Genomic DNA, 16455 nt, shown 5'->3' on the forward strand with positions numbered 1-16455 from the left:
ATGTTTCCATCTCAATGTTTAAAAACACACAATATAGAGAAAAACATACACAAGTATAATTGACAGATTGTGTTCAAGTGGAACATCGCAAACCATCGAAGGAACTTAGGTTGTGAAACTTGAAAGCCTTCCTTTTGGTGATCGCTTTCCCGACCAGTAATCTAAACCCCGATCTTTCCGCTTCCGCCGTATAATTTCTGGTATGTCTAGAAACTATCTAATTACAACAGTATGTACCACTACTTACGGTGCGTCACGTATCAGATGTCAGCCAGATTAGTATCTACTTGTTCGTGAAAAGGAGAAGAGTTTAGTGGTTGAGTTGGTGAAATCTAACTCGTCCTCGAGTTATTAAACAATCGTGATTCAAAATTGGTAGGAGAGAAAAAAAACAAAAAGTAGTTGGTATACACATTTGAACCTTTAAATTTGTATGGTGACAAAAATATATCAATCTACTATAGTCGCCTTATTAAAAAAAAAAAAAAAAAAAAAAAAAAAAAAAAAAAAAAACTATATAGATGATGCCAAATAAGTTAAACGAATATATATATAGTATAAATTTGGTTAATAGATTAATTTAGTACGGAGTATATAAGTCGATTTGATTTACTTTGTATGTTACAATTCTTCTGTTGAATATGACTACTTATCTTCACGAGTACACTTTGAGTTTTAACTAGTTTAAGGTGATCCGCGCTTTGCGAGAGCACTATGACTCAGTTAAACATACCAAGGCTATTTGGCTCAGATAATTAAACATATCAAGTTTGCATGTTTTAATTTTTAACAAAAGTCAATAGTAATCGCTATGTAGAACTCATTTATGTACATTAACAACATTTAATAGGGTTATCGTTAATATTATTGAGTCCATGTAGTTTTAGTTATTTAACAATTTGAGTATGTGAAAAAATTGAATAGAAAAAGGATAGAGTAATATATAGGTTTTTATTTATATTTTTTGTCGTCGTGGTTTTAATCCTTTATTTTATTATTTTTTTGGCAAAAAGCATAGTATATATATATATATATATATATATATATATATATATATATATATATATATATATATATATATATATATATATATAGGGTGAAGATCCAGCGCTAAGTGGGTATAAGTGGGATAAGGGGATAAGTGATTTTGTGATTTTTATATCTCGAGTTCTACAGCTCCGATTTAAAAAAAAAATTAAAAATTGCTGGTATCTATTTCCAGTGTGCAGATTCAGAATTTTTTTTTTTCATCAACTGGAGCGTTAAGATGCATCTGATGCATGTTATCCGCTGTTTTGATGTTGTTTGATGCATGTTAACTGCCTTTCATGCAGCAGATGCATCTTAACAAAAAACAAAGAAAAAATGACTTTTGATTAAAAAAAAAAACAGTGTTTAGGGTTTAGTAATTAGGGTTTAGGGTTTAGAAATTAGGGTTTTAGAATGAGTTTTTAAACGAACGGTTTAGAGTTTAGGGTTTAGGGCGTAAACCCTCAACCCTAAACCCTAAACTCTAAATCGGGCTAAATCCAAAAAAAAAAAAAAAACTCAAAAAACCGTTTACATGCATCAGGTGCATTTTAAGCTCCTGTTGAAAAAAAAAAAAAAATTTATGAATCTACACAATGTCAGTAGATTACATAATTTTTTTTTTTTAAATTGAAGCTCTAATGTAAAAGATATAAAAATCTCATTTTACTTATCCTCTTATCCCAAAAATACCACTTATCCCTTGATCTCCCCCTATATATATATATATATATATATATATATATATATATATATATATATATATATATATATATATATAGCCACAAAACGAGAACCATAAAAAATGCGAGAACTGCAAGAACTTTTGATTTATAAAGATTTTCACATGTAATTAGATTGAATCACACATAAATCTTGATGAAGAGTATGAATGAACATAAAATAGTTGAAAACCACTTATATTTTACCAATAAAATTAAATTTATAGTTTGACGTTCACATGTGCATATTTGTTTCCGAACATGTGAACAGTTTCATATAATTAACAATTTAACATGTAATTTGAGCTAATGAACATATGTTTTTTTTAATGATACGTGCATTAAGTAACATTTGAATGTAATTTGTTGCATTTAAACACATAAAAACTATTGAATTAAATAGTTTTCGCAGTTCTCACCTTTTTAGTGGTTCTCGTTTGAACCTGCCCCTATATGTGTGTGTGTGTGTGTGTGTATATATATATATATATATATATATATATATATATATATATATATATATATATATATATATATATATATATATATAAAGATCTGATGATCTTATAGAGTTACATTGATACAACATGTTCTCTGATGAGCCAACAAAACGTTCTGCTGAACGAATCAGTAAACAAATACAATCAACGCTATATGTTATGATGAACGCTACAATGCCCAAATACAACTAACAATTCGTGCCCACGATAACAAAATAAAACTGCCTACAATCGGTACGTCGGTAACTACATTAATTGCCACTCATTAATTTATATCTAAGTCAACAAGCAATATAATTGGCAACTTAACTGACTCTTAGAGCCTAAAGTAATTTCAGGCAGGATTTAAAACTCATGAAAATTTGATTTTACCATTTTCATGGCGTCTCAATTTTATTTTATTTTTTTAAAAAAAATTCTTACTTATTGGCCGGAGGTCCACTCGGAAACAATCTCTCTATCCGTTGAATAGAGAGTGGGAACTTTCTCTACTTTTGAGAGTGTTTCACTCTGGGCGGAGAAATGACTTGTCCTTATTCTCGGATAGGGGAAGGATTGTCTACATCTCACCTCCCCATACACCACTTATGTGGTATTGGGTTTTGTTGTTGTTGTTGTTGTAGAAATAGAAAGTTATACAAAATCCTAATGTATTAGCCTTGTTGTAGATGTAAAATTATGTATAACTCAACTCTATGTCAAGAGAAATTGGTGGCATTAATCAAAACGCATCATGTTATTTAGGCGCAAGTAATTGTGTTACTAAGATATGGCATGCTTTAAGAACAAATAACTGCAAATTTCATTACATATCATATATAAATAGTAACAAGTTGTCTTTGTTTATGGATTGCTTATGCTATCTTAAGGGGAAAATCAAATTAAAGCAACCTTAGGCATTTTTAACTCGATCTGGGATAATTGATCGATAAAGATTGAACGAGTCTGATACTTAGCCATCAGAGGGTGAGCCTTAGGTGCAGTAAACCTACCAGATTCACTCATATCCACCAGTTCATCGTTAACGCGTTTCCAATCAAAGGATTGAATTATCGACGCTAATGCCAATCTAATAATGCGCAACGCTAAGTTCTCACCAGGACATCTTCTTCTCCCCGACCCAAATGGGATCATAGTCAAACCTGTGTTCGCTTCACCAATATTTTCCTTTCCTTGAAACCTCTCTGGTATAAACTTTTCAGGACGGTCCCATGTGTTGGGATCGTGCTGTAGGGCCCACGCGTTCACCAACAACATTGTACCTTTTGGGACATGGTAACCGCTAACCGTACAATCTTTAGATGATTCATGAGGAAGAAGTAAAGGGGCTGCTGGGTGCATTCTTAATGTCTCTTTAATAATGCATTGCAAGTAAGTAAGCTTTGATAAATCTTCTTCAATGACTAGGCGATCGCATCCCACAAGTTCGTCGATTTCCATCTGGGCCTTGCTTAAAACGGAAGGGTTGTTTAGTAAAAGCGACATCACCCACTCCATTGTCTCAACTGAAGTGTTGATCCCTCCATGTAAAAGTGCCTGTAACCGATATAAGATTTTTCTTGTTCAGGATATTTAAGTACATAAACCGAATGTGTGATGTCAATAGAAATTGATGATTTCTTTACAAAATGGCAATTTGATGATGGGCATAAGTATTATAGAAGATAACAATTTTATTTACATCCAAATAGAAAATTCCATCAAAATTATAGTGTTTCTGAGTTTATCTATATATAATTTTAAAAATGGAAACCTATAAGGTGTTACTTGTTCAGGTTACTAATAGGGCGAGTATTTTTACACCGGTTAGACGCGGTCTAACCGGATGATCGCGTGATCAATTCTGACCCTTTCACTCGTCACCCCAGACTACAAATATGCTGCTCAGGGGCGGAACATAAGCTACTTTGGAGGGGAGCTCGCCCCATCTGGCTTTTTCGGGCTATAAATTTCCTATCACTAATTTACCCCCTATGTGGTCGGGTTCAAGTCCTGTCACTGATGCTTGATGCTGCTAGCGAGGTCTGAATGTAACATCTCATGAAGATATCACAATCGCAACCCCTAGCAATGGTTTCCTAGTATAAAATAAATATATACGGAGTATTGTAAAAGGTACCTGTGAAAGGCCTTTGATAACTTCATTAGTGTAGTACTCTGGATCTGCATCTTGTAAAGATAACATAACTGAGAGAAATGTTTTCTTTCCTTCTCCATTAACCAAACCGTTAGTGCGAAATTCATCGATCCATTCTTGCATAAACTCATCTCGCCTCTTTTGTACCGAAGCGAACCTTTTCTTCAACTTTCTAGCAACTAACCATCTCAAATACGGCAACATATCTGCTACACTCGCCTTTGCATTAGCCTCCTCCGTATCTCGAATTATATCCTGAAACCTTTTCGCTTCTTCTAATTTCCCACTCTTCAAACCATAATATTTCTTACCTCCCATCATTCTTGTCATTACATTAAACATAAAATTAAACAATTCAGATCTTAAATTAACCACTTGATCTGGACTCTCATTATCAGCCAGAAACAATCTATGTGTCAGCAGCTGAATCTCTTCAATACGAATTTGAGAAAGCGAATCAAGACGAGCAGAGGACAATATTTCCATAGCTGAAATACGACGTTGAGTCTGCCAGTGCTCGCCATAAGGAGCCCAAGGAAAAGCGGTGTAATTGTAACCGAAATATTCGCCACTAAGCATATTTGGTCTGTTAGCAAACAAGATGTCGTATTTGGATAAACATTCCTCGGCCGCCAAGGGGGACGAGATATGGAGAACTTGGCGTGAGCCGAATTGGAGGTAAAGGACCGGGCCATAGCGGCCCGATAGCTCGGCTAGTGTTCGATAGAGTGGTTTCTTTAAAAGGTGAAGATGACCTATTACAGGAAGTACTGGAAATGGAGTTGGGGGAAGATTTAATAGCTTGTGAAGAACATGTTTTGTTACAAGATATACAACCATAAGAATTGGAATGCATATCCATGTGTTGACTTCAAGTGCCATTTTTTTGGTGAGGAAAAAAATGTAGCCAAACAATCAGATATATATCTACAATTCTACATCTATATCGTAGTCAAGTGTGAGTTTTTTAGTGGTGGTTATTATTTTAGAAGTTCAACTTAATAGTTATATACCTTGTCACCTACTACTGAGCTTTTTAGTGGTGGTTATTATTTTAGAAGTTCAACTTAATAGTTATATACCTTGTCACCTTACTCTATCTTTTTTTTCCCGGCAAAAATAACGAAAACTCGTATAGAAACGAGGTCGTTTTCCAAAGGAAAACGCCCTCAACAGGTAATACAAATGAACAGGGAGAACGGAGATACTGGCACCTAGAAAGCACCAACAAAACGAAAACTATCTAAAAACGAGTCTCTCCTAACAACCCGATAAACTTTAAAACAAAGTAACCAAAACTAAGTTGAATACTACACGATAAAAACATGAACCAAGCCAAATGAATAAAGTGAAATCAACCTCTAGGTCCCGCCCTTTTCAACTTACCATTGACCGTCTCTTTCAAAATGTTCTTCCCGGACCGATTCTCTATCGTGTAAGATAACACATTGGCGGATCCATCACCCGGTAAGCTCTCATTAGCCAAACGTGTCATCATTTCATCGAATACCGCCAAAGCCTCGACGGACATTTTTCCATTCCCGTTGGTCGATGAACCGCCGTCTTTACCATCTTGAGACCCTAAAAACAATTTTTGAATTGCGTCCCCGTAATCTAAGTCATCGATGTGATTTTTTAGCTTATAAGTACCCGAAGTGGAAGCCTCATTCACCTTCTTTCTTGACCTCGGATTAGCTTCGTCAAGTAAACCTCTTGGCATTGATTCTACCTTACGTTTTGCCAACAATTTTTCTTTTTTTTTCTTCTTCTCCTTCTTCAGTTGAGACAATCTTTCCGCAAACGTTATGTTATCCAAATTATCTAAACTATTACCAACCACATTAGTTAAATGTGGTGGTTCATCCACTGACCCATCGTCAATTTGAATTACCTCTTGGATTGGCTCTAAAACATTCCTTTCAACAACATCCTTCATATCCTTATTCTTCTTAGACACTTTTTCTTTGATGAACGTGGAACTAACATTGGACTCTCTAGTCCCAGCATTACGTGGATCATCATATAAGCACGAGATGGGATCTAAACCACTAACAAAAGCCCCATCAAATACCCAAATTTAATGACTGGCCCATCCACACGAAAATCCGACCGATTAACAAAACTAGGCCCATTAACAGCAAGGCCACTAACATTTGGTGATAAAACAGAAACAGCTGCAGCAGCAGGCTCGTCAACATTTAAATTATTTACCTTGACCCCAACAGCAGATGACGAACTAATTAGGTTGGCTGCCACTGCTTCCAAATTTATAGGAAAAACGGTGACATCAGGAGCCATATTTGGGCTCACTGCATCATTAAGAGCAAGCTTGAAAACACCCGAAGACCCGCTCGAAACCACAAAGCGGTTGGTTGATTCGAGTAAACGTTTATCGAACGAATAAGAAAGGTTACGGTTCAAGCAAGTATGATCAGAGACTTCGGATACCCATACCTCGGTTCTTGAACATTTCTTGTCGCCCAAATCAACGTTAACCAAATCGTGTATATGTTTAACCTTGGAAGATTTAACAAAAGCAAAAAAGGAACCGACATTACCCAGAGGACTTAGCAATGTCAATAACCTCTCCGAACAACACCGCGATTTTAGTGACGCTCTCTTCGGAAGCAAACTTCACGGGGATGCCAATTATTTCGAGCCACACGTAACGAAAAACAGAATCATCCGAGTCATCAAAAGGGCAGACCGAAACAAACTCACAAGAACATGAACTGATAACATTGTCATAACTTTGTTGATCACTACACAAACACAAACACGCAAAGGGACCAAACATGCTAATATGACTAACATGAGCCTTATGATCAATCAAATAAGTCGATACCTTGGTTGCCTCAATGGGCACACGATCTACCAGCAAAACCGCAAGCTTTAAATTCGATAACACAGGGTTGGGATATATCTTGCACCCGAGACAGGAAGCAGTAGGCAATCTATATCTTCCAAAACTACTCGAACTCGTAACTTTCGGTCTTCCCACAAAAATGGGTCGTCCAAAGATCAACGATCCATTCAACTCCTTAATCGCCTTCGCATCATCACCCCCGTTAACATATGTAACGAACGAATAACGCCTAGAGGCCCAATACTTGATCTCCGATAAAAGACCAATTTTTCCGAAAATCGATTCAAGCATATGACGAGAAACGGATCGATCAAGTCTACCAATGAAAACAGTCCGATTTACAGAACCTTGTGTACCTACTACTCTATCTTAATTACCTGAATATCTCTAATCTCTAACACACATAAAGCGTGAGTGATACATGCAACGTGTCACTCTGTTAATTACTGCTCTAATCAATCTCCACGTGTTAATCACCACAATAATCCATCAATTTTTTTATTTTTATTTTTTGTTAAATCTATATCGAACGCAAAAAAAAAAAAAAAAACCCGCTACTGCAAAAAATCAAACGGTTCCAAGCCCTAATCCAAATCGTCCTTCTCCTACTCTGATCTCCGATTGATCTGCTTTAACCCTAATAACTCGATTGATACACCAGCCAAAATCAATACATATCTGATTCGGAAACATAAAAGCTACGATCGATAAAGTTTTTAAATTATCGCGAAATTTCACATAGTTCTTCGTCAACGTTTGAAACGGAAATTCAATCGGTGAATCTGTGTAAGCAGGTATGTAATTAAACGTCTGATGTTGCAACTGTTCATCTTACTATTTCTTTGATTTGATTCAACTACTGTAATTCTCTGCAAGAACTTTTGCTAATACATTTGGGTAAAATGCTATTTAGTTGATCAGCGATTTTGAGAATCGACACTTTGAGGGGCGTGTTGATGCATTGACAAGAGCAATCTACTATCAAGCTGATCGAAGGTATGGTTGGTATGCATACCCCTATAATGTAAACCTTTTTTAACCCCAATTTGAATCCCAATTTGGCATCTTTCTGTTATGTTTGTAAATAAATTACTGTACCTTTAATTTATACATGTTCGTTAGTAATCGTATGAAGGTATAAGGCTAGGAAGAGTCAGCTACCAACCATCAAGAAATCGACAAGATACTATAGTGAAGTAATGTTGGTATGTACATGATTATAGTTACTAATCTTTTAATCGAACTAATCTTTTAATCGATGATTTGTTACCGTTTTCGTTGATAAGAGGAAGAAGTCATCAAAATATATAGCTAAAACTGACGAACATCATTATCATTATTATGGATGTTTTGTCATCTTCACAAGTAATTTTACAAATGACATAAAAGTGAGGCCAACCTCCTCCCGTTTAGGTAACTATCTTCCCGAGTTCTTGCGATGGATATCAAAGTTCATTATTTGGTATAGATAATATAAAAGAATGATAATAATTATAAGCTAATCTGAGAGTCTGAGTTTAGTGGATCAGGATGTTTATTTGATATTGATATCACCATTTCATATTTTTTGTCAATAGTGTTTTGGTTATGGTATCAAAAGTGTGTTTGAGGTTTGAACATAGGTTAAAAGAAGGGATTGTCAAACAGTCAAACCCATTTATAAGTAAGTTGGTCAAAATTGGCACCTCTAATATCAACATTGTTATGTTAGGTTCAGTACTCATCATTTTTTGTTTGATTGGTTGTAGACGTAAGGGCAAAAAGTTCATGGAAAGAACATAAATTATATAAAAACATCATAAACATGTAAGTAATATGATTCTTATTACTCTTATGTTGTATGACATCTAATATGGAATTAACCGGAAGGGTGCAGTGCTATAGGCCATTACTACACACTAATATGGCGTGCAACTGTGCATGATTATTATTATTATTTAGTAATTATTACATATGTAAGTTTTTATTTATATGCTAATATTGTCTTTTGTGGTTTAACAATTATGCCTTTTGTAATCCATCAAATGTCTTACGGAGTATTTTTCGTAAGGTGAGTTTCTAACATCAATTTTCATATCATTAATATTTTGATGAAATTCAGTTGCCAAAGCATGTAGTTTAGATCAGTGGTGAATACTCTACTAGCTAGCCTTGAAGGCTTTTAGTGAAGTTGTGAACCAAATAGAAGTTGCAATCAATTGTTTTTTTTTTTTTTTTCAATCAAAAGGGACCCAAACGGAAGTGTGCAATAATAATAAAAGTGACCCAAATGTGGGTTATGTCAGATCTATGTGCTTACCTTGAGTGTTTTATAAAGATCAAACTAATGAAATGGTTGATACACTGGCCAGGATATATATATATATATATATATATATATATATATATATATATATATATATATATATATATATATATATATATATATATATATATATATATATATATATATATAGGGGCGGTGTTAAGAAGGGGCTGTCGAGATCGGTCATTCCTGATGATTAATTTTTATTAATGTATTTATATGCTGCAAAAGTTCGACATACCCAGTGATGCTATGATATATTCCTTCTATTTAAATCTTTGACTAGCAAATCTATTGTCAATCAATATTAATAAATTATATTTTTCGTTTACCCGTATATTTACGGGTCATTTCGGAAACGGACATCTTCACAAGCTTACTTGCAAATAATGCCAACTGGATGGGCAATCTTGCAGGTACATGCTCATTTATTAGCTTCATTCTCCACCATAGACGAATTTTCCCCATATACGGTCATATTTATATCATAATGCAAGTAGCAACTATTAGGATCACTTAGTGCAATGTTGTGACTCGAAATGTTGTGTTTAACTTTTCAACGAAACAACTACTACGCATATTCATAATTGTATTCATTATTAGCGTTTACGAATCTAATACTTTCAATACATTTACTTCAAATTGTATTCATTATTTTGTATTTAGTTACATGTTTGGTTCATGGTGTTGTAGGGAACTTGCAATTGAGATTTCGGATTAGTTTGAGGCTTTGAGATCACGAAATGGTGTAAAGGTTTGCGCTGGTGAGCTTTTATTTTGCAATAAACTATGCAGTAAGCTTCACACCTTTTTTCTAGGTAATGGTTGTTATGGGTGTAGGAATATGGGGGTTTTCTGACCATGTACTTATAGACTATTACTCTATATCACTTATTCTATCCAAAAGTTATTATCATTTAATTTATTTTCTATATTATTTTCAACACATGTGATTTGTGAAGGCAGATGGAGAATAAATTTGGTTTGCATATGGTAACGGTCACAACTCGGAGAAGAAATAATTGACTATGAACAATCGAAAGATACATTGTAATTGTATTCATTAATAGCATATACAATACCAATCGTTTCAATACATTACTTTTTAGTACAAATGTTATCAACACTGCCAATGGTTTGGGGTGTCGGGCTCAATTCTTCTCTGACTTCTCTTATGCACTTTTGCCCGAAGGTGATGGGTGTACTTTACGATTTAACTCTCGGTCATCTCTCTACCAAAAACCAACATGTAAGTTGTTTTAATTTGTAAGAATGCATTTCAGTTTTAAGTGATTGAATTGAAATTGTTATGGCTGTTTATGTCAACATGAACGGGTCGGTTAGGTTGGGAAATGAGGTTGAACGGGTCGATTTCACTATGTATTTATCAAAGTGAGCTTATAATACTGTCAAACAATATAGCAACTTTTACGTATCAATTTAATTTGCTTATTCACCTACGACTTTAGTAAACGTGTTTTATATCTTTATTAATCTTTACAACAATCCTTAGAAGAACTTGAATGCATTGGTTTAATTACAAACGTTGTTTGTTTACATATCAAGTGTGATGTTTTATATTGACGTTGTTATGTTCGTTTTTCATAAGTTCGTTAACATTTTATTAGTTTTATTAGGGCCCGCCGTGCAACGCACGGGCTCTTAAAGGCTAGTAAAATAATAAATGAACAACATATGAACGAGTACGATTTAATGCCGATTTAATTTAAAATGTTTTATAACGGAATACGGTGTATTTTATTGGTTTATTAACCCTATAAAATAGTTATGATAGACATATTTGATAAGTACCCCTAAAATATATGGAGTTTGGTAATATAGTGACCGTGTTTTTTACCTCTTAATTGTGTAACGACCTGACTTTTTCGACTTATATTTTTGTGCTCTATACTTGCACGAATCTGCGTATATGTGCGTACTAAGCTAGTTTATGTTCTGGGATCTTTATTCATGATTAATTACTCTCGTTAATATCTTACAACGTGTTATTAAGTGTTTAATCACTTAACTTGATCCTCGAATGATTTTACGACCGTTAGTGTCACTTGTCGTTTTGAACGAGCTACGTACTTTGTACACGTTTAACTTTCGTCATAATTGGAATATTGTGACTACGTAATACTAATTGTTATTTATTAATAACAATTACTTGACTTATTGGTTGCTTAATTACGCTTAGTAATTTACTAATGCACACTAGTAAGTCTTATTGGACTTTTTACCTTAATGGACTTAGGCCCACCCTACTCTAGTTAATGGACCATTGAATTAGCCCAACTTTAATGGATTTATGATCCATTAAGATGTAGGACAAAAACCCATTTAGATGAGCCAACATACTAGCATTTTTGTTAGCCATTACTACACATGTTGCATGGGATCCCAACAACAAGCACCACTTTTAGACCACCACCATGCAAAAAGCAAAGTTTGTCTCCCCCTTGTCCCCTAAACCCACGGCCAAACCCCCACCTCCATCACTATAAATATCAAGCCTCATTCTTCATTTCACACTTGATTTCATTCTCATTTTACACACACTTGCTCTCTAATTTTCTCTCTAGTCTTTCTCACACTAAAATTGTAAGTTTTAAATTTTCTTCTTCTTCTTCTTCTTCTTCTCATAATCACGACATCATCATCATAGAAATATCAAGTTTTTTAGCTTTTTGATCTTGTTATATCTTGTAGATTCAAACTGATTTGAATCCTTCAAGAACATGAAAGATTCAAGCTTTCTAGCTTTGAATCTTCATTACTTTGTTGGATCTAAGTTTTCTAGCTTATGATCTCTTTATTTTGTTAAAAAGATCAAAACTTGTGTTTATAATCTTCATGAAACTTGAAGATCTAGCCTTTTGCTTTAAAGAACTTCAAGGACATAAAAGATTCAAGCTTTCTAGCTTTGGATCTTCATTACTTTGTTGGATCTAAGCTTTATAGATTAAGATCACTTTGTTTTTGCTAAAAGATCAAAACTTGTGTTTATGATCTTCATGAAAGTTGAAGATCTAGCTTGTTGCTTTAAAGATCTTCAAGGACATAAAAGATTCAAGCTTTCTAGCTTTGAAATCTCATAATTATTGTTAAGGGATCCAAGCTCTCTAGCTTAGGGTTTCATTACTTTGTTTGATCAAATTTATGTGTCTTGCTTGTTTGATTGAATCAAAGTTTGTAGCTTTAATCTTGAATAGAACTTGTATTTGTGTTAAGACTAAGAACATGATGTAACCTTGGTTCATCATCCTTCTAAAACTCTTAAGTGAGTTGTATATCTCCTTAGTCTTGACAAGGTGTGTTGATGGTTGAACCTTGGTCAAAGTGATGCTAAAACATCAAAGAGTTGTACACTTGAAGCTTACACGCATCAAGGATGAGAACCGTGATGAGCATCAAGCACCAAGAAACCCACCGGAGCACTTGTTTACTGTTTTTCGAGGTCTGATCAGACACCTGGGACTTCTGGAAAGTTGATTTTCAGATAGTTTGGTTCGAGATTTTCAGATAGTTCGGTTCGAGTAGATGAATTTTCGTTTAAGACTCGCCTAAATCCGATATACGGTTTAGGATTTATAGCCTTCCGAAAATCACTACGCCTTTGTAACGACGTGCTGAAAATTCTGACCTACTCGCGCTTGAACCGTCTCCACGGTCAAACGACATCGAGTTAGGATCTGAAAATTGGACAGCGGTACAAGGACTCACATAAGGAGCCTTGGCCACTGACCACGCGTCTTTTCAGTTTGTATAGAGGTCGTAGCAGCTGCCCGAAATCAGCCTTTTGCTTCGATCTCTATTCTTGTTGAAAACTTACTTTATCTTTTACGAATGATGATGATGATGATGATACTTAAGACTTAACTTATTTACTTTAGAAACTTTTATGGACAATATACTGACTTAGTAACCTTTGACTTAGGTTGAGGAACTTTGAGACCGACTTACTACTTGCATACTTTTCATATCGACTTTTACCGCATTTATCACTGTGAGTTATAGCTCCCTTTTTACTTGTACTATTTTTGAGACTGAGAATACATGCGCTTTTTATGTTTTACTTACTAAACACGAGTACTTAAACTTTATATATGTGTGAGTTATATAACGGCATAAACTTTCCCCTTAGCACGGTAACGTTTAACTATTGGTTTTTGAACCGGTAGACGCGAATCTTAGATATGGATCCATAGGGTTTGACATCCCCATTCGGGCTAGTCGCGATAGCATTTAACGGGTGTTTAATACTTCGAGAATATAAGCACTCGTCAAGTGCACTTTTAGGGGGTAATATATTATTTTTACGTTAAGTTAGTTACCGGGTGCCCATGAATTACTGATTTGAAATGCTGATTTGAAATGCTGGTTGAAGCACTGAAATCTCGTAGTCTACATTACATTACTGATTACAAACAAACTATAGCTCACCAACATTCGTGTTGACATTTTTAAGCATGCATTTCTCGGGTACTTAGACGTTGTTGCTTCCGCTGTTAGACTTGCTGTTAGACTTGCTGTTAGACCTGCTGTGTTAGACTTTCGCTGCATTGTTTAGAGATGTCTCAATCATGAAACTTTTATCTTGCATTCACAACTTATGTTATTTTTAAACAATGGCTTTGTAATGACCTTTGTGTCACATACTTATGTTTATGCTTTCTATTGGTAGAAGCAAGTTATCTTTTGTAAAACGTTATCTTTTCATGAATGCAAAACTTGTTTTTAAACAGCATATAGTGTTTGACCTTGTAACGATCCTGTTGTTGATGACCGGTACACGTTGATTTTGTACGGGGCGTCACAAATTGAACACTTAAGTGTTAAATGTTAACTCATTTAGTAGTTAGCACGTTTGTTTCTGATATGTGAATTACGTATGATGTTGAATGATTCAACGTTTAGTGTTGAATCATCCAAACTTTCGGCGTGGAAATCAAAGAATTGAAATCTAAAATACTTCTTATAGTTATGTCACTTCTGCAAGATCTTCGTTTGACGAGAGTGCCAACATGATGTTTGAATCAATGACATTTTATTTTGATTTAAAGATTTTGAAAATGACTACAGAATGGATGAAGAAGACAAACTTATGTTCCAGATGAAGAAGGTCATGATTAGACTCAATCTAAAAGGTGGATCTTCGGGTTGTGGATCGTTCGACTTCAATTAGTCATATTGAAGCTTAAAAACTCGCTCATATACTAATCTTATTTCGACATCTTGATTGCGTATACTAAACGAGCCTCAAGAAAAACACTAAAAGGTTTTGTTCTTAAGCTTCTATTTTAGGTTGAAGTATAAAGCTAATGAAGTTAACTTATAGCCTAAGTTAAGTAGCAGGAGCCCTTTGATGTGCAAAACGTGGTATATGAATTGTTGTATGAAATAGTATTGAAAAATACCGATTAAAGATTGTTACACACTAACGGGCAGTGTACCCGATCGTGTAGTAGTATAGTAAATGGTAAAATCCGTGTATCGTTCCAAGGACAATTTGTACGAGTCAAATTACAATTAGAAACTATATTATGATTAACTAATTAAATGAAATGAAAGGTACGAGATTTATGGTTTTGTGGCTATTTAACGATTATCCAAATCAGAGAAGGTTAAAGGTAAAAACAATATTTTTGGTATTTTAAGTTTATATAATGAAAACAAGTGCAAAGAAAACAAATAAGATAGTTTGATTTAGATCAAAGAGACGAAATGTTTATATAGATATTTTACCCTCGGTCAAGGTTGCAAAACTCGGCCAACTCGGCCGAGTAATCGGCGAGTAATCGACTGAAGGCAGAAAACGAGAACTCGGTACAAGAATCGGCCAAAACTCGGTCAACGCCGGTCAAATGGTGGTCAACGGCGTCGGAAAACTCGTAACTTGCTGGAAACGGGAAAAGATGAAGAAGGAAAGAAGGAAAAACAAAGGAAAACAAATTATGAGATGTGTTTGATATACATACCTTATGATTAAAGAAGAAATCCAAAGCAAGTTCATCAAATTAAAGAGCGACTGTGAGTTTTTAACTTTTTAGGGTTTTATCTTTTAAGTTGATGTACGGAGTAATAAAGGAACCCGAAGTTAAAGCTATATACTCTATTTTTTTTTTTTTTATCAAAGTGACAATAATAGTCCTTAAACTTTTATTAAACTTTAATAACAAGACCAAAATTGATATACACTCTTAAATCTTTAATCAAATGGCAATAATAGCCCCTGTTATTTATATAATATCATATTATATATATATTATTATATATATTTATAAATAAAAGTCAACAAAAGTCAACATCCGAGTACTCCTCCGAGTTCTCCCCGAGTAGCCGATTACTCCTCAAAAACCTCCGGCCGAGTACTCCCCGAGTCGTGAGTTTTGCAACCTTGCCCTCGGTATTAGATGTAAGTTATATTGTTAAGACCCGATTGAATGATCATGTGTGTAAGTTATCTAATAGGTTCACCAAGAGTTCTCTTTAGTAAACACGCAAACACAATTACAAGATCAAGGGTTCCCTTTTCACTATAGTTCTTGTATTTGTAATCGGATAACTTAACTAGTTCTAAGGCTTGAAACTTGACTTCTATGTTCATAGTTATCAATAATTGTACAAACGTTTGTTGCATACAATTCATCCCTATATCGTCTAACCAATTGAATCTAATTTACCCCTTGGTCCGGTTTAGTAAACAATCAATCTAAGACCAGTTGATTGTTAATCAATATGATAAATTAACAAGAGTTCTCTTTATCAACAACATATCAATTAACTAGATACAAATGATTTTTAACATCAATAAGCATGTTCTTGATTCAAGCATTAAAACTATCACACAAATTACATTCAATCAATAAGTTTACATCCAATACTTTGGTTAT

At 34.4% G+C, this 16455-nt stretch overlaps 1 protein-coding gene and 1 long non-coding RNA gene across 4 annotated transcripts; one reads left to right on the forward strand and one right to left on the reverse strand.

Annotated features, from left to right (window-relative positions):
- Positions 1 to 3026: 3026 nt before the first annotated feature.
- On the reverse strand, positions 3027 to 5285 carry LOC139847236 (cytochrome P450 81Q32-like). Its single transcript, XM_071836889.1, has 2 exons — positions 4371 to 5285; positions 3027 to 3787 (listed from the first exon to the last, which is right to left on the reverse strand). Exons 1-2 carry the CDS (start codon positions 5268 to 5270, stop codon positions 3128 to 3130), a joined length of 1560 nt encoding a protein of 519 aa, XP_071692990.1. The 5' UTR covers positions 5271 to 5285; the 3' UTR covers positions 3027 to 3127.
- A 2529-nt stretch (positions 5286 to 7814) lies between these two features.
- Positions 7815 to 10979, forward strand: LOC139848110 (uncharacterized). 3 transcript variants are annotated; one of them, XR_011759837.1, is made up of 4 exons: positions 7815 to 8048; positions 8168 to 8250; positions 8377 to 8459; positions 10253 to 10979. It is a non-coding gene; the product is annotated as an uncharacterized lncRNA (long non-coding RNA). The 3 variants fall into 3 exon arrangements; XR_011759836.1 differs by having other exon boundaries at positions 8390 to 8459; XR_011759838.1 differs by lacking the exon at positions 8377 to 8459.
- The last annotated feature ends 5476 nt before the right edge of the window (positions 10980 to 16455 follow it).

Source organism: Rutidosis leptorrhynchoides, chromosome 5 (genome assembly GCF_046630445.1).
Source record: "Rutidosis leptorrhynchoides isolate AG116_Rl617_1_P2 chromosome 5, CSIRO_AGI_Rlap_v1, whole genome shotgun sequence".
Classification (NCBI taxonomy): domain Eukaryota; kingdom Viridiplantae; phylum Streptophyta; class Magnoliopsida; order Asterales; family Asteraceae; genus Rutidosis; species Rutidosis leptorrhynchoides.

Coding starts and splice junctions, on each gene's coding strand:
- LOC139847236 (XM_071836889.1), bottom strand. CDS start 5,270: ATGGCACTTGAAGTCAACACATGGATATGCATTCCAATTCTTATGGTT. Junction 3,788..4,370: donor TTATCAAAGGCCTTTCACAG/GTACCTTTTACA, acceptor TATCGGTTACAG/GCACTTTTACATGGAGGGAT.